Raw genomic sequence first — 24,596 nt, 5'->3', positions numbered from 1 at the left:
TTGGCAGAAATGTAATATAATATAATTTTCATTAGTGTGTAATCACCTGAAAAAAAGAATCGTGTTTTTGTTACCATATGAGCCTTTTTTATATATGCTTGGAAGGGGAGGGTAAAGTTAGGTAGTTGCAATCTGCAACTACACCGCTATATGCCACTAAAGTCTACACACTGGTTCTGTAGCCTTTGGAGTCAACTGTGTCTAAATAAATGGAGCAGATGTCTTAAAATCAGACTCAATTTGATGTATGATTGTATGATATTAGAATAAAACACAGTTGCTAGTGTGCTGGTTGGTGGGTCTACCACTTTACTACTGGGTAGACGGCCATGAAATCCAGAAGATGAATCCTAATGACTTTGGTGAGCCCCTGACTCTCTCTATAGCGCCAGCAGCAGGTTGATATTTGTGGTTTAAGTGTTTAGTCTAAACAAATGTTGGATGGATTGCAATTACAGTTTCATGCAGATAGCCATGTTCATTATGAATTTTGGTGACCCCCCTCTAGTGCCATCATCAAGTTAAAAGTCCGTTCATCCAGTACTTTGATTTATCTCTGTAACAGTTATCTTTACAATAAACATTATAGCCTCGCAAAGCCAATAATGAAAACTACATACTTCAAGTTATAAATCAATTAGTTCCTGATGCTAAAACATTTATTTACTATTTTACTACACATATTTTTTTATCCACTATCTCGTAAGATAAACGGTAGAATCACACTGTTCATGTTATGAATTAATCTACCAGGAATGTGTGCTTGCTTATTTATTTTAGCCAGTGCAGTGCAATCTCTTGCAAGATAACACTGCATTACATCATGGCAAAAGTGAAGTCAGATATATCTTTTATTGCTGAACAATGGCATACGCAGGAAACCTCTGTTTTGGTATCCTTGTGGTGCAAACGCGGCTGTCTTACTAAAACAGGAGGCTGCATTTGACTTATTGCTAATGTCTGTCGAAACACAGTCGTATTTGACTTTAAAATGAATATGTTAAAACTGGTCCAGCCACAAAACCCTCACTGTGTTATACCCGAACCATTACTTTTTTTCCACAATTTGATGTGCTTTATTAAAAGGAAAAAAGAAACACCATCAAAAATTCAAAATGTCAAACAGTCCCTTTATGGAAAATGGCCTTTCTTAATGGCTGATAAAGACAGACATCCTAAGTGGTTTTAATGTCAGCTCCTCTCTCCGTCTCTGTCTGTCTGTCTCTTTCTGTTTCTGTCTCTCTCTCATGCTACACCAATGGGTCAGGACCTAAAATGGGTCATAGGCCTATGTTTAATAGATCCCCATATGACCACAGTAGTGATATGCCTCAGCCCAGGTCCCATGATGAGAGGCTAAATGTTTCATTTGGGTCCCAGGCTGAAAGGTTTAAGAGCCCTGGTCCTAAATGATAGCTAGACCTCGAGCTGAGCGGCGGACTGTAAGGGGACAGCGAGTCCTTGGCCTTCACTCTGAGTCTCACCCTGGCACAGTGAAGTGGTCTGTCCATGGCTGATAAGTGGTTTTAATGTGATCTCCTCCCTCTTCTCTTTTGCTCCCTCTCTCCTCTCTCATTTCATCTCCCTCCATATTCCTCCCTGCTTCCTCACATTGGTCTTGCCTCTTCCTTCACTCAAACGTATTCATTTTTTTCCCCCTCCTTTCTGCCCTAGATGATGGCTTGGCTCCAGCTGTGGACTATGGGGCTTATTGCCACTATAGCCTTGTCCATCTTACTCACTGTTGCTGATTCTGGCGTACCTGGGGTGGAAGGAGAAAAGAGAGGCCCTGTTGAGATTGTGAAGAAGGAGACTCATCCTGTCCTACTCAGGCAGAAGAGAGACTGGATCTGGAACTCTCTCTATGTGGCGGAGGAGAAACCTGCGCCTCTTCCCTACAAGATAGGACAGGTAGGTTAACATCAGCCTGACAGTCTGAAGCTCACAACTAACACAATCCCACAAGAATTCTCATTAAATTTCTGATCTACTTCCTGGGCCCAGCTTCTACAGTAGTGTTTAAACATTCAAAAATCTACTTGCCATGGCTGTCTGAAGGGAAGGCAAACATGTATTTTTGTCACTTTCATTCAGTTTGATGCTGCCAAGAATCTGGGGCATTAACTTGTTGCTATAACCAGCTCTTTGATGAATATCTGAGCATTTTTGCTAGAATACTTTATTTGCAGAAATTTGCTGGACGGTTGTTGATTTGAGTCCTCACTCCAGCAGGGAACAGACTGAATACTGAAAACTAGGAGGCAGTCAACCTTATTCTTTTTTTTTTTTTGCTTTCACAGCTGAAATCGAGCCAGAGAGTGGAGGTAAAGAAATTCAAAATAAAAGGTGAAGGAGCAAACAGCATCTTCACTGTGGATGACAAAGGAGACCTGTTTGTCACCAGATCTCTGGACAGAGAGGAGAAGAGCATGTATAATTTGACTGCCACAATGTATGATGGGAACAACAGGGTGATAGAGGATTCTGGAGACTTTGTTGTGCAGGTGACGGATATCAATGACAACATCCCTGTTTTCCCCAAAACATACAATGGATCCGTTATGGAGAGGTCCTCGATAGGTGAGTTGGGCTGTTGATCATCAGCAGTTGATTGCAGGTTGCTCACAGTTTTAGTTTTTTTAACAAGTGATGGAATAGGGAGGCGAGAGATAAATTAGGTTTATTTGTATAGCCCTATATTACATACAGTGTTTAACAATGGGTTTTATAAGCCCACAACATCAATGTGTTCCAACCAGCCCAAACTCTAAGAAAACACAAAAAACGAAAATAAAATGCGTTGCCAAGACCATGAATTAAGCGAATCCTTACAGGACAAAGTCTCTATCTCTCATATATATATTTGACATTTACTACCTAGTGATAATTTAGATTAAAAATAGACTGTACTGTGAAAAGTCTGGGAAAAATTTAATGTCAACACCTGTCACAATCATTAGCGCATCCCTCTGTGAAAAAAGGCACATTGCTGACTTAAATAACACAATCTTAGCACATAATCATAATGCATTAATCAGTTAAATAGCCGTGATGTTCAATACAAGAAACATTTCTGTTGGAGAGTTATGCACTTGTATAACACTATACACTGTAGCATGATGTCTTATTACATTTATGTTCTTTCAGGAACTGAAGTAGTTAAGGTGACGGCAACCGATGCTGATGACTCCACCACTGTTAATGGTGAACTCAGGTACTCTCTGATCCAAGACCTTTCTGCCTTCGAAATCGACAGCGTGAAAGGTAGGCTTGCTGCACCAACATCCAACATGATCATTATTCCGCAGTAATATTATAATTTTCTTTGTTAACAAGTTAATGTTAGGGAGGTGTAGATGTGCAAGCTATTTTTACTTGACTATGAATCAGAGCTGACCTCAAAGATAACACCCTCTCTGTCTGTCTGTCTCCCTCACTGTCTCTCTGCAGGTGTGATCAGCTGCAAGATAAAAAATCTGGACCGGGAAACCAAGAGTCAGTATGTGGTGGTTGTTAAAGCTCAGGACATGAGAGGAATGGCCTCTGGCAGCACAGCCACCACCTCTGTCACCATCACCATCACCGACACCAACGACAACATCGCTTCTTTCACCCGAAGTAAGGAACTCAAAGTGTTAGAGTAATATAAAATAGTTTAGGAGTTGCTATTCTGGAAACATTGACAGTGTGCCTATTAAATATTCACAGTACTTTACATATTAAGTGTCTCATATACACAGCATTATACTTGATGACTGTTTTCTGTCTGCAGAGACATATGAACTGCAGGTTCCAGAGGACCACAAGTTGAATGAGAAAATAGGCACTCTGGAGTTGGAGGACAGAGATCTGATTCAGAACAAAAACCCCATCTTTATCATCCCAAACGACATCAGAAGAGTGTTTAATGTTGAACTCAGCCCTAACAAGGACGGTAACCTCATGCTCAAGCAGGTAGGAGGCTCACATAGCAACGAATGAAAAGATGATATCTCAAGGCTCTTTTAAGTTGTTTTTATTTTTGTATTTGTAAATCAGCCATAGCATTCCCTGCTATTGGAGTGTCAAGTTGATTTTTTTAATGGAAGTACATACTGATTCAGTGCTTTAGGGAATTTTGCTACCGTGTTTGCTGTCTGAAATTTGTGATAGAGTTAAGCAGTAATTTCCAACCTTTGTTGTCTGACATACAGCTCTGTCAGATGAGTGAAAACACAGTGGCTGTGTTGATCATTGGCATATATGAATCCATACACAACATTTATGCGATGATGTTTTTTGATGAGTTGGTGTATTTATAAATGTTTCCGTTGTTGGTCATGTTTGCATTCATTGCATTCACTGCATTGCACTACTACTAGAAACTGCACATTTTAGCCATTTATTACTTTTAGGCTTGCAAGTTTACACATGCTCTCAATCATAACACATGTTAAGGTGTTAAAACAGACTCAGGACGGTGAATGACAATAAATATACTATAGATTAGCAACACACCATTTTTTAAAATCCAATTTGTTGTCTTATTTCTACTCCATATATGGATAGCTCAATTTTATTGTTCATGCAAAGGTGCTTTAGGTGCATACTCATGCTTGCTGCGGCCCCAAAAGTAATGAGAATCACATGTCCAAAATACGATTTGATTTTATATTTTAGGAATTTAAGTTATGCTTTCATTCAGAGTGGTATGCGAGAAGCAAACAAAAAAATTAAATTGCCAACATCACCGACATTACAAACATCCAAAAGTGTTTTCCTGGTTCTGACTCCCTACACATTGTGCTACCAAATGGCCACCAATTACACAAGAAGAAAAATGAAAATTGCAATGTCAAATGTGAGATTTCTTTTGCAGGATAAAAGGCCTGGCCTCCTTTCTGTCAGGAAAGCTATTTATGCTTGCAGGAATTAGTAGGTTTACTTCACTGGATTGTGCTCTTCAGATAATGTATTTAGAACATCAGAGAGCTGAAAATGTATTCTAATGAAATGAGCTCTGTAATAGCTTGTACCCACGCTGGCCTGGAATCGAATCACACCACAATCTTCTCTCTGCTCAACTAGCCCCTCAGCTCTGTAGCCCTTCTCATCTCTCGCACCGGCTGTGTTTACGTGTACAGAGTAAGCCAGCTATCAGCCACACTGCGGTTAAGGTCTTATTCTTGTTAAGCTGTTTACACATGCCTTTGATAGCCTGCGACTGAGTTTCCCTGTTGCCATGAATAATCCAGTTAACAGAATATGTCTACCTGTGGTGTCCCATCCACAGATAAAACAGTCTGCCAGAGAAAACATGTAACTGAATAGTAGGTTATTTCTAATACAGTGGAAATAAATAATAAGCATAAATGTGACAGTAAGCAGTGCTGGCATATATTTGAAGACATAAAAGTGGATCCGTAACCAGTCACAGTCTGTGCAGATGATGAAAAAGTGAAAGGAATGAGGTATTTCCACGCATAGTAACGGCGGAAAAAGTGGGCATTTTATATGTGTTTCTTAAATCCAGAGTATGAGCTTAACCAGGTTGTTTCAGCTGAGTTGTAATATTTAGAGCCTTTTTACACCTGGCATCGACTGCTGTCCTTGGTGAACAGACGCAGGTGTTAATGCACTGAGGATGAAGATAGGAGATGCATTTGAGCAGATAAAAAAAAGTGCAATGCAATTTGACCCCTGTCTAAAAACAGAAGCAAGATATGTGGAGATATACAACTCTGAGAAAGATCTTAACTTCATCAAGCAACAGGAACTATTTACTAGGTGAAGTGCGTGGTGCAGGTTAGTTTTCTTTCACAACTGAACACTCTGATCTGTCGACAGCATTTAAACGATAATAAAACAATGTGATATGAAAATAGCCAATGCAAGGATGAGAAGAGCTCAATAGGTCAACTAAGATCAATATTAAATCAAATCCTGATCTAATAAGTATGTATTATTAATTTGTTGTGGACTAAATTCCCATTCACTTCTTTCTGGGATCCCCAGGCTCTGGACTATGAGACAACAAACAGCTACACTTTAAACCTCCAGGTGCGAGAAAACCTGGATTTTCCTGCTGACAACCTGAACAGTGCTGTCACCACAGCCCAGGTAATCCCCCAGTCTTTAAGTCCTCCTCCAGGGATGCTACCCTCATTTATTTTCTATTAAAACAAGACCAAAGAATCAAATGTTAAGCTCGGTTCATTATGATGGCATAAATGTACAGGTACAGCGTTGTCTGCTTCAGTGAAGGAAATAGTGTGTATTTTTTTGTTGGTTTGTTATTGTTGGTAAACTCACTTCCAAATTTACATCTTACGCAAGTAAACTAAACTTAAAAGCCACTGATTTGGAAAATGGAGAATTGGAGATTGTACAATTGGAGATTGTATAAATAAAGAACAAAGAAGTTCAGTCCAACAGTTAATTTAAAGCTTTAATACATGTGCGCAAATGACAAGTCAAGGCTGTCTTTCAACTGTTATGACACACTTAAATCGACAGGTAAACATCAAGGTGTTGGATGTAGACGAGCCACCGGTCTTCTCCCAGCCTGTGTACACTTTCACTGTGGTGGAGGAACAGATTGTGGAAAACATTGCAACAGTCACAGCCAGAGACCCGGACAGAGCCAACAAGAAGATACGGTACAAGGCTGTGCAGATGTCTAAAAATGAACAAATAATGTTACTAATCCTGCATTGTGGCTCTTACACTGACTATTGCTCTCTCTGTTTAGGTACTCCATCTCAGACAAGGACTGTCCTATCAGTATCAATCCGTCTACAGGTCAGCTGTCCACCCTGAGGATGCTGGACAGAGAGCTGGAGGCCAAACACATGTTTCAAGTTAAAGCAGAAGAGGAGCCAAATGGTACGTCACACATTAGTTTATTAATCCTGTTTCCTTTAAACAATAGAGCCTCAGATAAAAATGAAAACCATGTGTGTTCTCTAACAATGTGCATACAGGGAGGGCGTTAGAAAGGCCAAAAAGACAGTGTGTTCTCTTGTTGTTCACCGAGCAGCTCCTCTGGATTTATTGAGGGATGGAAGTGTAACACATTAACAGGGATTTTTATAGATTTAACATACTGCCACAACACCTGGTCGACCCACATGGGAAGGAGAGTGTAAGCAGGAAAATCACATTAACGGGTCTCTTTGTTCACTTGCAGCTTCCAAACCAAACTATATATTTTTAGACCAGCAATGAATGAAATCCAGAGATCTATTTCAGTGGCTTGTCAAGATGTTTAAGGAACACAATGGTCCCCTGAGCTTGACAAGGTCCTCTATATACAGTACATGTACTGTACTAAAGATAGTTTCAAAATCTCAGTACAAGAGACCTGCACATTTATCAAACAGAACATCAGTGATGTAAAATAAATGTAAAAGCTACTTTAATGTGACCAAAAAAAAACAACTGCCAAACAAAAAGCTCACAAATAGAAATCCTTTCAGTCACTTGACCCTAATCAGCTCCATCAAAGACACCTGATCAGTATCCCGGCACGGCAGTCAGATTAAGGGAAATGACGAACAAGCTGTGTGAAGGGAACCATATTGATAACAATACTAAATAAACAAAAAAAATCTGGATACGAAATGTAGATGGATTTTAGGAACTTTTTTTAATGTTTTCATTAACAAAAAGAAATTGGGAAAATGGAATGGCTACCAGTTAATCGTGTGCTGTTGTCTCTTCTCTGTAGGTTTGGAGTCATTTGTGAAAGTTAACATTATGGTTCAGGACATCAATGATAACAAACCTGAACTGGCTGTGGAGGACATCTTCATATGTGAGAACGACAATGCTAATACGGTAAAAAAAAAAAAACTTGATTTGGATATGCTCGACTGATGTTAAATGTGTCACATAGTTCTGCACTCTGTAGTCACTTAAAGGTCCAGTGTGTAGGATTTAGTGGCTAACTAAGATTGCTAACTAACTGAACACCACTCGCATCTGTATTTGATGACCTGGGAATGAGAACGAGAAACAATGGTGGCTGTGAAACGTACGAAAAACACAAAAGGCTTTATCTAGAGCCAGTGTTTGGTTTGTCCATTCTGGTCTACTGTAGAAACATGGCAGTTCAACATGACACCCTGGGAGGCGGCCTGCATTGTCTGTAGATAAAAACCATTCATTCTTCTGTAACAAAAAGACAACGATTTCTATATTCAGGTGATTATGAAAACATACCTATGAATATTATATTCCATTTCTGCCAATAGATCGTCCTATATGTTTCACACTGGACCTTTAAGTGTTAGCTGTTTCTGCATTATAAATGTACCAAAATGTGCAATGTATGCTACTATACAGATGGATGTAATTTATATTACGTATGTAAACAATATTTGTCTTAAAGTGCATTTTGGTAATTGTGCTCATTTCACAAATAGTATGTACTGTATACTGTATGCATTTAGACATCATTGGATAAATTACGTTTTTTTTCTCTTTCCTCAGGTGATAGGAACCTTGAGAGCCACAGATAAAGATGACCAGCCAGCGTCCTTCAGTTTCAGCCTGGCCAGTGAGAGCTCCAACTTCTCCATCAGAGACTATGGCAGTAAGTCTTTGTTGGCACTGAGCATAGATTTTACATTTCTATTCTTGCTTGTTGCTCTAAATGGTGCTCAGAGGAAGTACTGGCCTCAGCACTTGTTGCTATGCAACAACTGGAACTCCATTTGAGACAAGGTGCTTTGTTGCTGAAAGTTTAAATTATTTTAACTTCTCAAAGCACGCTTTAGTTCTCCCAGCCAGACGGGGGGTTTAGAGAGTCTGTCTGGGACCATAAGTGCTGTCTAGAATGCACAACAGCAAATATTGAAAATAATGAGAGCAAGTGGCTCGGTGGACTTCGAGATGACTCAATGTATTCTAAACTCATTCCAGCTAAGGATGTTAAACCTTCTCAGACCCTCAGTGAGAAGATTGGCTATTCTTTATAATTATTTTTAATGCTGCCACTTGGTCGGATTTAGTCAGATTCCCCTTAAAATCAATGAAATGAGGCGGTAGAAACACTACCGCTTTTATCCACAGGGGTCAGAATCAACACAAAATGAATTTACTTGTAGGGGCTTTAAACATAAAAAAGCAAAATGTTTGAAATAAATGTGAGGTTAAGTCTTCCAAGCATCTACTGCATATGACCATTGTATATTTGTTTATTCAAGCAAACAAGAGTACAGCCCTGATAGCGAATATGTGAGGGTGTACTTACACAGTCCAGTGCTTCGACCTAAAGGCTGATCTCAATAGCAATGATAACATGTTGATGTTTAGAAGGTATATTGTTTAAATTGTTTACCATTGTAGAGCCAGAGGAAAAATCAGGGGATCACCGATATATCATCTGAGAGCCACAAATACAACATTTTGTGTCAATCTATGTGGTAGACGTTGAAATATTTAACTGAATGATCAGCAAATCAGAATTATGATTCATCCTCTGGGCAGCATGGATATCTCTGGAAAATTTTATCCATCCAAAAAATATTAATATTTCAATATGGACCAAAGTGGTGGGCTGACAGACAAAAAACATTTGTATAATTGAATATAGTACAGTGAGGTTTTAAAATAATTCTCAGAAACATGCTTACATCATTTAATGTAGTTTTACACTTGTATTGTACTCTTTGCCACCATAGATCACTGCTGCTAGAGAGATTAAATATAATAATAATTATTATTATTATTAATAAAAGATTTTCTCTAAATTCAAAGCAGCATCTGCAGTCAGTAGATATGCTGTCGTTTGGGAGTAAAAATGTGTAGATATAAATGTGCAAGTTAAAAAATGTCAGCTCGAATAAACAGACTGTGACACATATGATAGTGTAAAACTCTACAGAGACATTTTCTTTGATCCACACAATGATATTTAGGCGAAGGTTGGTGCTCTGTTACATCAGATTTCCAAAGCCTATTTGGGTTATTCAACTTAGGACACAAAATGGCACAAGTAAAACAGTTTTCATCATTTTTGATCATCACATGCCCTTATAATACATGAAAGCCTGAGGAAAAGTGTTACCAACTGTTCTAGTCAAATATTAAAATTCTGAATAGATGAAAGCCTTAGGTAGTCAGATGAAAGATTTAGGTGAAGTGTTACTATTTAATTTAAGTGAAACTTGAAACATACTGAAAGGAAGATAAACAGAGGGGGAAAAGGCATGAACTTGCCTCATCCATATCCTCTCTGCTCCTGCCTGGGGGGGTTGACATGTTGAATCGACGGAGAAAAGGAAGAGGAAGATGGAGGAGAGCAAAAGGAAAGACAGATGAGGCAGAGGTGGAAGAAAAGATGAAAGGAGGCGAGAGGAAGAGATCAGGATTAAGGGTGATGGGTAGACCGTGTTAAAATAAGAAAATATAAAGGAAAGTGCAAAATAAAGAGAGATAAACAAAAGAAAACTAGAAAAGAGAAGAAAATAAAATATTAATGAGTGGGATAAAATGAAGAATATTTAGTGAGGAGGAAGAAAGGTAAGAACACAAAGAAAACAGAAGAATCTAAAACAGGAGTATGTGAAAAGGGTAGAAGGTGCGACAAGGGGTGGAAAGAGGAGGAAAAACGGGGATAAGAATAAATGGGAGAAAAAAATAAGGTGAGAGGAGCTAAAAATTAGGGACAGAAGGACAAGGAATGAAAGAAGAAATGAGGATAAAGAGGAGGGCATGAGCTGAGGACATAATAAAAGAAGGAAAGATGACATCAGTAACATTATTGTTTGAATAAAAGGTTGAAAAAAGGGGATAGTATAAAGATAGTATAGTAAGATAGTAGAGGAACTGATTGACGGGAAGAGGACAGTGAACTAGGAAGAACGAGAAAAGGGATGAGAGGAAACAGACAAAAAGGGCAAGGAGAGGAGAGGAGGTAAATAGCTGTTTGATAAGTGCTGGTTGTCAGTGTGAACCTCTGTTCTCCCCTGTGGTTCACGACTGTGGCCCCCAAAAATCATCTGACAGCACCTCAAACCACTTATCGCACAAACTCAAACACACACACACACGCAACAAGAGCTGCAAAGTGAGGGCTTTTAAAATATTTATCGACTACCAGCTCTTTAAAAGTTACAAAAAACAGCCATGCTTTCATTACGGGATCCAGAAACACACACACACTCCAGCAGTCAGTGTAGCTGCACAGTGAAGTGACAGGACTCGGTGTTCAGACCGGGCGGCTACACGAAGCTCACTGCATTAATACTAGACAGACAAGAGAGAGGAAGAGGAAGGAAGACAAAGAGATGAAGAGAGAAGGGAACTAATGAGATGCAGGAGGGGAGACATGGAGAGAACAAAAGAAATATAGAGAGGACAGTGAGAAAAATACAGAAATCCAGTGAGACAGGAAGGAGATGAATTCAAACAAAGAAGGAGCAGGAGACGAAGAGAAGGGATGAGATGAAGGGAGGACAGAAGCTGTTTTCATCTTTTATTCAGTTAGTTAAGGCTTGATCTGTACCCATGTCCTCCCACACACACACCTTCAGTGACTACATGTTGTCTTGTAGGCAACAGTGGAAACCTGATGAGGTGGTTGTATAGACCTTATTTAGCTGTCAGACATTTTGAACTGTCAACAAAAGACATATTTTCTCACTCACCTCCATGCTATTAGTTGGAGAATAGAATTTGAGATTTCCATCTCTTAAAAGTGAGAACTTTTTGTGAAGTTTGCAACCGAGCTAATGAGCTTGCTGGCTGGCTTATAAAGCTATTGACTGGCACTAGCATGTTCCCAGCTGGGTATTGTGTTTGCCGTTAGCGCACCAGCTACAATGTCTAGCGCCACCTGTTTGGAGAAGATGCAGGCCTTTCTGATGTGGTGTGGTCTTTATACAATGGAGCTGAATAGAATTTATATTGTGCAATCAAAACACTTAAAAAATGACATTAGGAAATTTAACAATAACACATTTTTCCAGAGACCTTGTCTCCATTACTCTGGATTATCCACACCGAACACACTGTGACCTGTTTTCATTCACTAAGAGAAAGTAGTTTGCATGCAGAGCTTGTCCTTTTTAAAGGAAGGCTTTTCAAATATAGGCTAAAGATGATCAGTTGCTTTAATCTTAACAATAATCATTACGATACTCTAAAACTTCGGAAGGGTGGAAGTGGAGTTCATTTAAAAAAAATGTGAACCAAGTCTCAGGAGAGATGAAATTGTTGACTCAAGTGATTTACTGTACCTCCCTTCACAAGGCTGATATAATTTGTATTCAAAGTGCAAATGTCAGCAACACCCAGGTTGTTTTTATTTAAACCTGCCCTTAAACCAGAGCTCTGCTGCATGTCTCTTTGTCTCAGAGTTTAACAGAGTGTCTCTAGGTATGTTTGAGTGTTCACAAGGGTCTTTCCTGCCATTGTGTTCTCTGAAATTCCTCCAGTGGTGGGATATTGTGAAACGGCTCTCCCCATCGTCTCAGCAGGAAACTTGCCTGCCGGGGATTTGACTAATGACTCTATTGTCTGCTGAGGAGACATTGCTCTGTTCTGCTCAACATGTTTCAGTTCTCTTTTTATTACAATTCTTTTTGATTTTGTTCTCTTTTGGTGCTTTTGTTAGCTTATTGTGTATTTTAAATCTTGACTTTAAAAACCTTTCTGGCTACCTATTGACCACATTACATCTAAATTATTAGGGGCTATATTGTGGTTGGACAGACATTTCCAGTCACAAAGGATAGGAAAGTACAGTATGTTGATGCATTTATTTGGGTATTTACAAGTGTAGGATGCCACAACTTCAGGTGTTTAAGGTGCTGACAACATCTATAATCCTAAATGACTCAAATCCTAAATGCACTAAACTGACACATAATCACAAATGATCTGTCTGCCTTTATGTAACAACTCTCTTCTTGTTCTGGTTTCTTGTTTTATCTGTTGAACAGACGCTTGCTGTATAAATAGACTTTAAAGACTCCATATACCGAGCAGGTGAACATTAGATCCGCTTTAGTGAGATGAAGTGATGAGTCAGACAAATTAGGCATGGATTGTGAAGAAAGGAAAGGTACATTTGTGTTGTGAAGGTGGTTGTCATATTTTGTACACTCACTATGTGTGTTTATATGCTTCTTTCCTAAGACAACACAGCAGACATCGTGGTGAAAGAGGGGCCGTTCAGCCTGGATGACCCCAAGGATTACAGCGTGGATGTGCGAATCAGTGATGGAGGGCGACCCATCCAGACAAGCGTCACCAAACTTGCAATCAAGGTCTGTGTGTGTGTTTGCGTGTGTGTGTTGAAACAGCCTGAAATTATTTCAGCACACGGGAGAATTAAAACGTTTTCAGTGCTCTTTTGTTTAGTCAAAATCACCAGTTTTACTACAGTAAAACTCTGAATATCTAATTCCATGCAATGTATAGTTTAGATGGATATACAGTTTGTAAACACTGCTTAATAAATCAATTCATTTCACTAATGTTCTGACAGAGTTATTGTTTGTACTACCTGTTGTAGTCGTGTCGGTGTGATGCCAGACGGAGTCCTACACAGTGCAAAGCTGGCGCTCGAAGGATGGGAGTAAGTGTTCATGCCCTGATAGCCATCCTGCTCTGCATATTGACCATACTGGGTAAGTTTACGTTTTGTTTTTCTTCTCTTCCTTGATTTCCTATTTGCTTTCTTTCTATCCTTCATCCTTCATCGTACTCATCACTGCACAGCATGTCTCAGAGATCATTTGTCAGGGTTTTTATCAGGATGGAGACATTCGTTTTTGTTGCTCTTCCTAAGAGTGCCTGAAGTGATTTTTTTGCATCTTGCCTCAAGTTATGTCACTTATGTCAGTGTTGTTAGAGCTAAAGACTACAACCTGAAAGACTGCAAAATGAAAGAAATCCTTGAGTGTCCAGTTTTAAACAAGTGAGCTTGCCAGACATCTGCAGCCCGCTATTCTGCTTAAGGTTAGCTGCTGGTAGCAGAACACAACTGAATCTCCGACAGTTGCATGTAGGTGCCCTGTTTTTGACAGCGAATAAGAATGCATGGAATAAAAAAAGGTGAAACGCGTCTGTGCATTTATGCTACCAAAATGGTAAAATCATAGACACCTGCAAAAAGAGCGAAAATGCATGTTGGTAATGTTGTAGCAATAATATACTCTTGTGAGTTGCAACTGTGTGTTGACTGACTTAAGCTGAAAATGAATCACGACAGCAGCTGAAAGTCTGTTTTTGTTGATCTCCACTAGAAGGTGAGATTACTAATGCTGGGTGTGGTCAGAGATGAAACTGAAACATTGAGCCAGAGAGGGCAGTGAAATACTGCTTTTCAGTTGTTTTTTTAAGTTGCAAGTTAAAAGAGTTTTTACAACACAATCCTGTTTATTTTGTAGACAGCTATGTTCATTTGATCTTGTGTCTGGAATTGGTTTGAGAAAACTGACTTTATTTTATCTTTTGTATGTGGAAGTAGGAAATCTGTTGGAAGTAAACAAATCAGAATCACAATCAAACAAGAGGGAAAAATAAAATGCATCACTTCCTGTGTGGCTCTTGGTTTGTTTAAGGTTGATTAAACACTAATATATTAGCATTTGTGAAATGGTCATTGTTTTAATCAGGGATAGAGGGCAGAAATTGAGATGTTTATGAGGAAGTGTTGCTGAAGAGGTTTTTCCTTACAGTCTTGGCTGTTTTACAGTCTGTTAACAAACAGGTGCAAAATATCTTCCTAAACCCACAGAGTTTTTATTCTGAGAGGAATTCATGAAGATCATCATCAATGATGCAAAAAGCCAGCACTGAGTGATTTGAGCATGTGCACAGATTCACTTGCCTTGCTCTGCGATAAATAAGGTTTGTGTTTTGTGGGGAACAGTTCCCCTCCCTTTGTTGTTGGTTTAATGAATAATGCAGTGGCGGATGTGGAAATAATGCCTGCGGTTGTGTGAGCTCAATATTCTCTTTGATACCTTCGCCCCCTGCTCTTTTTTTCTGGGGAAAAAGAGACACTTGTCATGTTGGATGAGAGGCACGCCGGAGATAGTTGGCCAAACAAGAGGGATCTGGGATAAGAAGTGCTGAGCAAGAAAGGCAAAGAGACGAAGAACTTAAAGATTAACAGGGACGGAGGCGGAGTGACAGATGGAAAAAAAGTCTCATATCTAGTTTTAGAAATGGGAGGTGGAGAGGGGTGAAACAGGCAGACAGACGAGAGGCGAGTGAGACAGAGAACTGAGGTGGAATGAGACCGACTGAGTGACAGAGCACGACAGAAAGAGGTTAAAGAGAGAGATGCCGAAGAGGAGAATTGTGGGAAAAGCAGCAGAAGAATAGGAGTGGTAATGAGGAGAGTTTATCAGCTCTTTAGGTGCCGTCTGCTTATCAAACACCACCAAACACTCAACCTATTAACTATTAATATACTCCTTCACTATCGGGCCTTTTCCCCTCCGTTTTTCCTTCATCTCCCTCTTCCTCTTTCTCTTTCCCTCTGGGTCTCTCTGTCTCTCTCTCTGCCGCCCTCTCTTCCCCTTTCTGTTTCTCTTTCTCTTTATCAAACACCCCCAACACAGGCCAGATTAACTATTTAATGCACTTGTCATTATCTGCCAGGGCCCAAAGCAATTTACCGCGCTCCCCATTCACCGACGCGTTTTCTCACAAGAAGCCGGGTTTGACACACGAGAAGAAATTTTTCTCAGTGGTTTCTGTACAAAGAAAGGACTTCTTCTTCTTTTTTTCTTCTCTTTTCTCGTCCCTCTAAGTCTGATATCTCCAGAGCTTATTAAACTGCAGAGCATGTGTTGTAAAAGATTAATCTGTTGGTTTCCCAGGCAAACTTAAATTAGTCCTGCTCGCCCTCAACTAAAAGGCATGGCTAATGCTGCCCGTCCGCTGAGAGAGAAAGAGGTTCATATCGGGACTGAGGCTTGAGGCCTAATCTAATGTCAAACGTATCCTTCTCCCCCTCATCTGTCTTCTCTTTTGATTTCTTCGGCTCAGACTTCTTCCATTTCTTCCTCTTCCTCCTTCCCTCAATTGTTGGCTGCTCTCCTTATTTATTTTTCCTTCTCCTTGTCCGTCATCTCTCTGGCCACTGAAATGCAGGGCGTCCCCCCCCCCCTTTTTTTTTAATCAACATGGATGGTAAGTTTAGACCAATGAAATGCAACAAAGGCAAAGTTACAGTTTGAACCAGGTTTACTGTCTTCATATGGCCTGTAAAAGTCTATATGTCTATAGTCTTTATTTCTCTGTTGGTGTCAAAATAGTCCTACCTCGTCCAGTTTCTTATTTTGTTTAGAGTTAGGCTTGAAACACACATTATGATTTCTGGACCTGTTGTATAGGATTTTGGTGTTACGAATGATCAGACCAAGGTAGACTGAAATGGTTGACAAGGAGGAGACAAATTCACAGTCTGTTGTTCAAGTGTTTCTGTCTGTCGTTTACATTATGATTACTTTAAACTTGTTTTAACCTTTATGAGTTTGACAAAACTGTTCACGTCACATGGTGGTGAATGTTTAAAAGCGTAGAGTCCTTGTTTTCCCAAGGCAAATTCTTTTTGATGAATGATGATGATGATGATGATGATGAATGTTCAGTTGATCCGAAACCGTTGTGGTTAAGATTTGGTTAGGTTTAGGCACTAACTAACTTGATTAGGGTTAGGTAAGGACTGTGTTTTGGGTTGGAAACCAGTGTTGACTGTGTAGGAAGCGAACAGTGGTCTCTGTTGACCCATTCGACTTCCACAACCTTCTTCCGCAGCGGCTCTACAACAATGCTGTGCTATACCTCCATCATTGCTCCTGACCGACAAGAGTAATAATTCCTACCACTGGCAGAAATCTTTGACACTTGAAAGTTCTTGTCTTTACTCTCTTACTTCATTTGTTTTCCCTTCTTTCTTCACCCCTTCTCCCTCTTTCTCAATTGTTTAATTTTCTTCGTCTTCTTCGTGCCAGATACAACTTTCCTTCCCTTTCCTTTCTTTCTCATGTTGTTTTCTTATACTCATTTCCACTTCCTCCACTGTATTTACTGAGTCTCTCTTCCTGTTTCTAATTCTTCCCTCTCTTTGTGCTATCTGTTTGTCTCTGCCTGAGTAGATTCATTTGAGGTTTTCATGCTCGAGGCGAACGTCTCAGACACCTTAAACCATCCACTCCTCATTTTCTCCCCTCATTCTTGCTCTGTTTTCTAGTATCATTCCCTCATTAGTGTGCCACTTTTCTCACTTGTTTCCTGCCCCCATTCTTATTCTGTTGTGGATTTTCTGGCCTAATTTTCTGTATGTTTTTAAATAAAGTGTTGATTTAGCAGGAAAGATGATTGTTCTTCTTCGGACGTCTTCAATTTTTTACCATTAGCTATAATTCCTTTAACAGACCAGACATGCATTAGAGGGGGTTTTACACTTATATATGGCCTGGATACATATATTTATTTTCTTCATCTTCCTCAGATAGTGATTTCCTAGAATGATTTCAGATGGCCTTAATCTTGCAAGGTCAGATCTCACATGAGCAAAAATGTCAAGTGAATATTTGATTCGACACTTGCAGCCTATCCCATATTCAGTTTTGTTAATCTCTGCCCCTTATGTCTAAAATGAGCAAATAATTTCAACATTGTTAACATGTGTGAAAGATGTTGCTGTCTAAGAGGATTCACACAACAAATATGTTGTAAAATCAACTTTCCTTTGCTGTGCTTTTCAGTCATAGTGATCCTGTTTGTGATGAGGAAACGCTACCAGAAGGATTCTTTGGCCAGTATGAAGAACAGCGGGGAGATTCACGAGCAGCTGGTCACGTATGATGAGGAGGGAGGAGGAGAGATGGACACTAATGGGTATGAAACAAAAACTCACTTGAATGAATGAATATATGAATGCATATATAACTGAAATGTGCTGACATTGGTACATTTCCCATTCTTTTTCTTTATGGACTTCTTACAAAATACAATGATTTTTAACCTCTAACTTCTGAAACAACAACTGTAATTTATGAACTGGATGTTAAATCTACGAATCAAAATAAGTGAATGAAAAGATATATTTTTACTTATCCTTTCAGCTTTGTTTTTGGTTTTGTTTGTCTGACCCTTAAAAGTGGCATCACTAAATTCAGTGAGTGGTAAGAACTAAAGTTAAGTTAAGTCAAATGTATTATTTGAAACACATGGTTAAAACACAATTTATTAACAAGAAAACTTGTTTACTGTAAATGTAAATGTTCTTCAAATTCATATTTCTGTTTATATATGAAGACATAAATAGATATTTATATCTTTATACTTCATGCACTATCAACTCTCCCCATTTGCAATATTTATTTTCTTTGCTGAATCCATCAATTTGCTGACCTAGTTTCTCCAAAAGAAATCATTAAAGTTTAATCTAATCTGAATCTAATCTTATCCATATTTAAATAGTATTAAAACCATACATAATCCTGTAGACTATCCATATTAACTTCACCACACTGTATGCTGTCAAAAGAGAAAACAGAAATTATTATTGACATTTCTGTTCTCATAATTTCAAATATATGCTTGATTGAGGAGTTTCTGAATGTTACAAAAGGATAAAATCTTACTGCCTTGTTTTGAAATAGGAATAACTATTATAGCTTAAATATTAGCTGATGTTTTTATTCCCTCTGATAGCACTATGTCACTGTTTATTTTCCTTATTTTGTGATATTTAGGATAAATAGCAGTGTGTTGATTTAATTGCAAGCCAGAAAATGCTTATGACCCCCTGAAACAAACATTTATTCATGAATAAAAACAACCCACCCATTCTTAGGTGAGGAACCAGCTCTTACATACAGTATTCCTCTCTTTCAGCTACGATGTCTCAATCCTGTCTTCTGCTTGCCATGATGGCTCCTTACTCCGTCGCCCGGACCACCACCCCCATCCCTCTCTCTACGCCATGGTCCAGAAACCCCCTCACCACTCTCAACCCACTGCATGTAAGGGCGACATGGCCGTGATGATCGAGGTGAAGAAAGATGAGGCAGATCACGACAGGGACGGCTTCCCGTACGATACCCTCCACATCTACGGCTATGAGGGACCAGAGTCTTTAGCCGGAAGTCTCAGCTCTCTGGAAAGTTCCTCCACCGATTCAAACTTGGATTACGACTTCCTCAGCGACTGGGGGCCAAGGTTCAGGACCCTGGCCGAGCTGTACGGCGTGGATGGACATGAGTACTACCATCAATACTGATGGAGACCGTCTGCTAATAAACATAGTATATGGTGCCAAAATACACACACAAACACACACACACACACACACACACACACCCACACAAACACAATCAAAAACAGCCATAGAAATACGCTTACACAAAGCCAAAAGCATGCAGTAAATATACACATTCCCACACATATAGAACCAAGCTTTGATTCTGTCCACTTTGTTTCTGGACAAGGAGCTTTGATCAAGCAGACATGTTCTCCAAAGACTTCTCTAGCTTTTGAGAACAGAATCAGGGCGCTCTTGTTTCCAGTGTAACAACATTGAACTTTTGAAGTATAATTCAGTGAGTCTGTTAGTTTGTCGAGCCTCCCAAGTCTGTTCACTCCCAGTCATTAAATAAGAGCGTCATTAAACTCCAGGAGGCTCCAAGTATAATCAAGGAATCTTTGTTTTTGGAGCTCTTTTACTTTTGATGACATGGTGCCCTTTGTCACCTTCGATGAGATGTTGAAAATATTTTTAATGCAACACCAGGACATTGCACCACAGGAGAAAGAACTGCTCCACAGATGTGCAAGAGGATTGATTGTTGGTGACAGGGAGTGATTCACACAGTGAGGATGCATTTTATTCCATCATAGTGTTGTGATGTTTGACACCATAACCCTTTAATTCTACCTAAGAAGATCTGGAAATCCAAACAGATGAAACTCCACTTCGGGCCGTAGACAATCAGTTTATCTTGGAGACCTGATTGGTTAATCAGTTCACTGCTGGCCAGCGACCAGTTAATCAACTTCTTTTGCATTTAACTTGTGTCTCAGCTCCTTCTTGCAGCACCATTTCGCATCCCCCTTTATCCTGTATCTTTTATAATTAGTCTTTTCTATGCATCTACATATACACCTACCATGGATGCATTTGGGATTACTAAACATGAACACAAAGCCTACATTTACTACAAAAACATTGTTTTTAAATGTATGCATATTATATCCTGGCTAATATTGAAAGACATAAACTTGTCATTTGGATATATGCTCATTTAAGTTTATTGACTATTGGAATTTCAATATAAAGTAAAGTTTTAAATTAGTTTATGTCCGTCCTCCTGGGGATGTAATATGGTGCATGTCAAAGCAGTTCATTGCTGATTTAAGTTTTACATTTTCTGTATTACTCTTTTCTTTTTTAATCTCTTCTAAATTTTATGTTTTTTATGTTTTATAAAAGGGCCACAAACACAACGAGAACAAGATGATTTTATTTTTGAGGTGAAAAACTTTGAGCAGCCACAAGAGTTTAACTCAAAGACTATTGAGATGTTTGATGACAGCGAGATGCCAGTTGTGTTGAGTTTATCTAAAATACTGTAAAGGACTGTATAGGAAGGTTAAACAATGGAAAACATACACAGTTCATCAGTCTATGATATCCAGTGCAGTTTTGTCCACTTCTCATTGTATATAGTTACAGATTTACTACATTTCCCTGAATGCAATTGTGCAGCAGGTCTTGACATAACATGAGGTGTTTGTCAATGGAGTAAAGAAAATGTTCAGATATGGTCCATCAAAAGTTTAGCACTGTTTCAGTTTTAAGGTAGAAACCTTATGAAATCCTTTCCCCTCTTTGTGTTTTCTTTAAATGAATGAGGACTAATTGTCTAAGTGACTCATTTTGTCCATTTTCCCATCTGCTCTGAGGGGAGAAAAGACAATACAGACAGAAAGGAAACGGCACTACTGCTGCTCAAACAGAATTACAACAGGGTTTATTTGACAGAACCCATCATCACAGTTATTGCTCAGATGAAAGCCCAATTCTCAGAGGTCTACTAAAACAAAAGTCATTCAGACAACTCAGGAAACACCAAGTAGCACAAGCAGCTAGTTGGGCAGTTGTGATGGCTCTGAGGTGGCTTGAATAACTTTAACCTCTCATCCTTTTTGGCTACTGTCGTCACATGAACTCTGATCCAACACAATCTTTAGATGATTTTTAGCAAGAAACAAAAAGCACTGCACTGATCATTCATAAACAAAGCTAAAATCTGACCTGGAACTAACTGTAGTTTGTCCCATCTTACAAGAAGGCAAAGGAGGCTTTGTTTGACCCCTGGCTATCTCGGAGAAGGCTGTAGAGCAACCAGCCAAGAACTATTTATCAATGACACCATAGCATTTAAACAATAATGACATTTTGTATCATTATAACTGAAGGCTCTGCTGATAAATCATGGCTTTTGCAGTTAGAAGGTCATTTATAAAGGGTCATAACAGTTAAAGGTCACTCATTGTCAGTAGTGACAATTTATAAATCAGTTTACTTAACTGTAAAATGCCCATTCCCATTAAAATAGTCCACTCTGCTGACAGCCACGTGTCTTCAGGACAGTCCATTTGTTTAAATAAAAAGAAGTAATTTCATTCTAGTTTAGAGAATATAGTTTATTTACTCCCTTGTTTATTCTGTTTTGTTTGGACTTGAACTTGTTTCTTTAAAACTTTGGCCTGTGTGGAATGCCATTTGATAAACGGTGGATACAATAGCTGGAAGCCCTCTCAGTGCTTTCCTGTTGGGATCATATATATTCTTAGAGCAGCCAGTTCCTCCATCTCACTCTGTCTCAATCTGGTTCTCCTGCTCTCCTTGTTTGCCTCACCGTATCTCTACTACACTGTTGCGCTCTCTCTCCCTCCTCTAATCAGCTAAACCAAACAGTGGAGTCAACTTCCTGTCCATCTGGGGCGTTGTGCCCGCCCCTTCCTGTCTGTGTTATCTCTCTCGTGAGCCAACACATTGTGCTTACTTCCTGTTAGCCCTGCCTGGGAAACAATCTTGGAGAGGAAAAGGGAGCGAGGCGAAGGAGAAACATTGTAAGAGGTTGGGGGTTAACAAGAAAGAAAGATGAAGAGAACAATGAAGAGCAGTGATGAGTTTTCCAGCTGAGCAGAAACACTTTGGAGCTATGATGTGTGTGATAAAACGTTGAGACACATCACACATGCAAGTGGTGTTAACATCATGTTGCCCTGGCATCTTTTATGAAGCAACATTCAGAAATCAATAAGGATTACCCACAACTCAGTCTTTGAATTTGTAATAGGAAACTCTGCACTTTGGTGGCTCCAAGTGGCAGAAAACATTTTAAAGTTTGCACTGATGATTACATTCGTATCAAAAGTAGGAATAGAAGACAACAACTGGTTTTATAAGCCGCATGTCTAACATCCAATGAACAACCAATGGCTTACTTGTCTGGCAGCCATCTTTGTTTTGGTCACAGAAAGGAGACTCACCTTGTGAATCAAGTTAAAACTCTACTTCACTGTACAGTGGAGGAATAATGTTTTTGTTCTGTCTTTTCAGACCTGTGGCTCTAAAGGAATTTGTGTATTATCATCATTATCGTTGATTTCAGCTTTTATTATAAAGGTCTGTGTCTGCAAAACATCTGTGTTGTTGAAATCAGCAACCTGGAGCAGATAGAGCTGCTCCATTATCTACTTTCTTAACAGCAATAAGTGTTGCTTGTTGGAGAGGCAGATGGGTACATTTGCTAACAATTTTAGCCAGCAGTGTTTTCCCACAACTGTATGTAAAATACATACATATATACATTTATACTTCTAAAATAGTCCATAACAGAAAATGTCAATCATTAAACCATTTATTTGAAGCATGTGTTTAGATTCTTATGATTTAAGTGTCATATTTGGTTTTATTTTGTGTGCTGGCAACATAATAACTTAGACATATTGTTCTGGAATTTGTTCTCTCTACCAAACATGTAAAATAATTAATTTCAGGCTGGCACTTTCATTTAATTATTTCTAGTCTTTGATGGTCTTATCTTCCTCTCCATAGTGACTCATCGGACATTGCAAAACATTACAGAATTTGTGATATATTTAATATCCTAAAAAGTGCCATCAAACGGTGAATCACTTCCAGACATCCAGACAGTGGAAATATATCTCTCAGGTTGGGATCCAGGCACAAAAAAAGTAATTCACCTTTATGTCAAGAAACAAATGCCCCATACGTATTATCACACTAGCTTCACAAACCAGACCTTTAAAGGATTTACCTGTAATTTAATCTATGACATGTTATTGAGGGGTTACTTTGAGTAAAATGTATATAGGAAAAATGTGCCTAACAGTGATTTTTCTCTTTTCTCCCTTACCTTGTTCATATTTTGCCTCAATTACTGTATTTAGAAGATGTTAAACTTGACACAATCTCTTTTTACTGCTGTGAACAGTAACAAAAGGTTCATTTTCTACAGATTAAAGAGAGTAGTCTTTGATGCATGAGTGACTGCCCGAGTGAATATGTGATATTCTGTTTGTGTTTGTGTGTGAATGTGTGTGTATGTGCTTGTGATTGTACCCATGTACATACACACAAATGAGTGTCAAACCAATAAAATAAAATAAAAAAAAATTTTTTGTGTAAATACAGTAAGGGTCTTCAAGGGAGCAACATGTGCCTTTATTCTTTAAAATAAATCCTGTAATACATTTTTTTGATGGCAAACACAATGTTTTTCTATATTGTTTTTATGGTGTATAGCAACTACTTTTTATTACCTGACATTTTTGTAAGTGTAGAATAAAAATAAACACTCAAATACGTTTTGTTGTCTTGTGATTGGTGTTTTGAAGTTCTACATTTTTGGCATCAGTTTGATGTTTTTATGATTTAAACCACTTAAATAATATCATGAGACCAGTATGAAGCTAAAGAGGGTAACTAAAAAGAAAAAGTGAAAAGAGCAGATGAAAAGATAATAATTTCTAAAAAAATATCTATGTCAGAGTTATTATCATACATACATATTATCAAGGATTTGGATTTTAAGGTTGATTGAGAAAGAATGACGTGTGTTTTGATGACAAAAATCCTCCTTTATGCCCATAAAAGGAGAAGGTGGAATTTGCTGATGATAACACAACAATAGGTCAGGTATGTAGCAGATTTTCAGTAAATATAAAGTATATAAAGTGTTGATATGGACCTGATATAACACCAACCAATTTTTATAGTCAGTCAGTGTTTTCATAAGAGTCCATGTGGTGAAGATCAGCGCTGTTCCTCTGTGTAAAATGATACAACATGTCAAATGTTACAGATTGTGAGGCGGTGTGAGGAAAGCTCTGATCTCCTTCACCTTGATCTTTGACATGTGATCAGACGTGAGTCGGAGGATATCCTCTGTTCTGCTCTTTCTAAACCAAGTGTAAATTCAGCCCAGGTTCATGCAGTTTTATTATGGTTGGGGCCGGTGGATTGGGGGGTCACACAGTGTGTGATCATATCCATATGAGACATGAACATGAGACATGGCCAAGCGTACAAGACCACAGGGGTAAAA

At 38.8% G+C, this 24,596-nt stretch overlaps 1 protein-coding gene across 2 annotated transcripts in view; it reads left to right on the top strand.

Moving 5' to 3' along the window:
- The window catches only part of cdh5 (cadherin 5), a 31,745-nt gene extending 7,889 nt beyond the window's left edge, over nt 1–23,856 (top strand). The window contains exons 2-15 of one of the 2 annotated variants that reach the window (XM_035663051.1): nt 1,675–1,911; nt 2,301–2,580; nt 3,148–3,264; nt 3,451–3,618; nt 3,773–3,954; nt 5,995–6,099; nt 6,496–6,638; nt 6,731–6,864; nt 7,709–7,818; nt 8,473–8,575; nt 13,126–13,256; nt 13,505–13,619; nt 17,718–17,850; nt 18,853–19,237. In XM_035663051.1, the coding sequence (XP_035518944.1) occupies nt 1,675–1,911; nt 2,301–2,580; nt 3,148–3,264; nt 3,451–3,618; nt 3,773–3,954; nt 5,995–6,099; nt 6,496–6,638; nt 6,731–6,864; nt 7,709–7,818; nt 8,473–8,575; nt 13,126–13,256; nt 13,505–13,619; nt 17,718–17,850; nt 18,853–19,237 (2,343 nt within the window). Of the gene's footprint in view, nt 1–1,674; nt 1,912–2,300; nt 2,581–3,147; nt 3,265–3,450; nt 3,619–3,772; nt 3,955–5,994; nt 6,100–6,495; nt 6,639–6,730; nt 6,865–7,708; nt 7,819–8,472; nt 8,576–13,125; nt 13,257–13,504; nt 13,620–17,717; nt 17,851–18,852 lie in introns of those variants that run through there. The other variant, XM_035663053.1, reaches the window with a different exon arrangement.
- Nucleotides 23,857–24,596: the final 740 nt, after the last annotated feature.

Source organism: Morone saxatilis, unplaced genomic scaffold (assembly GCF_004916995.1).
Source record: "Morone saxatilis isolate NCDOM2014 unplaced genomic scaffold, NCSU_SB_2.0 Contig19, whole genome shotgun sequence".
In the NCBI taxonomy this organism is placed as follows: Eukaryota; Metazoa; Chordata; class Actinopteri; family Moronidae; genus Morone; species Morone saxatilis.
Note: the sequence above shows the minus strand (reverse complement) of the source record. Positions and strands in the feature narration are given on the sequence as shown.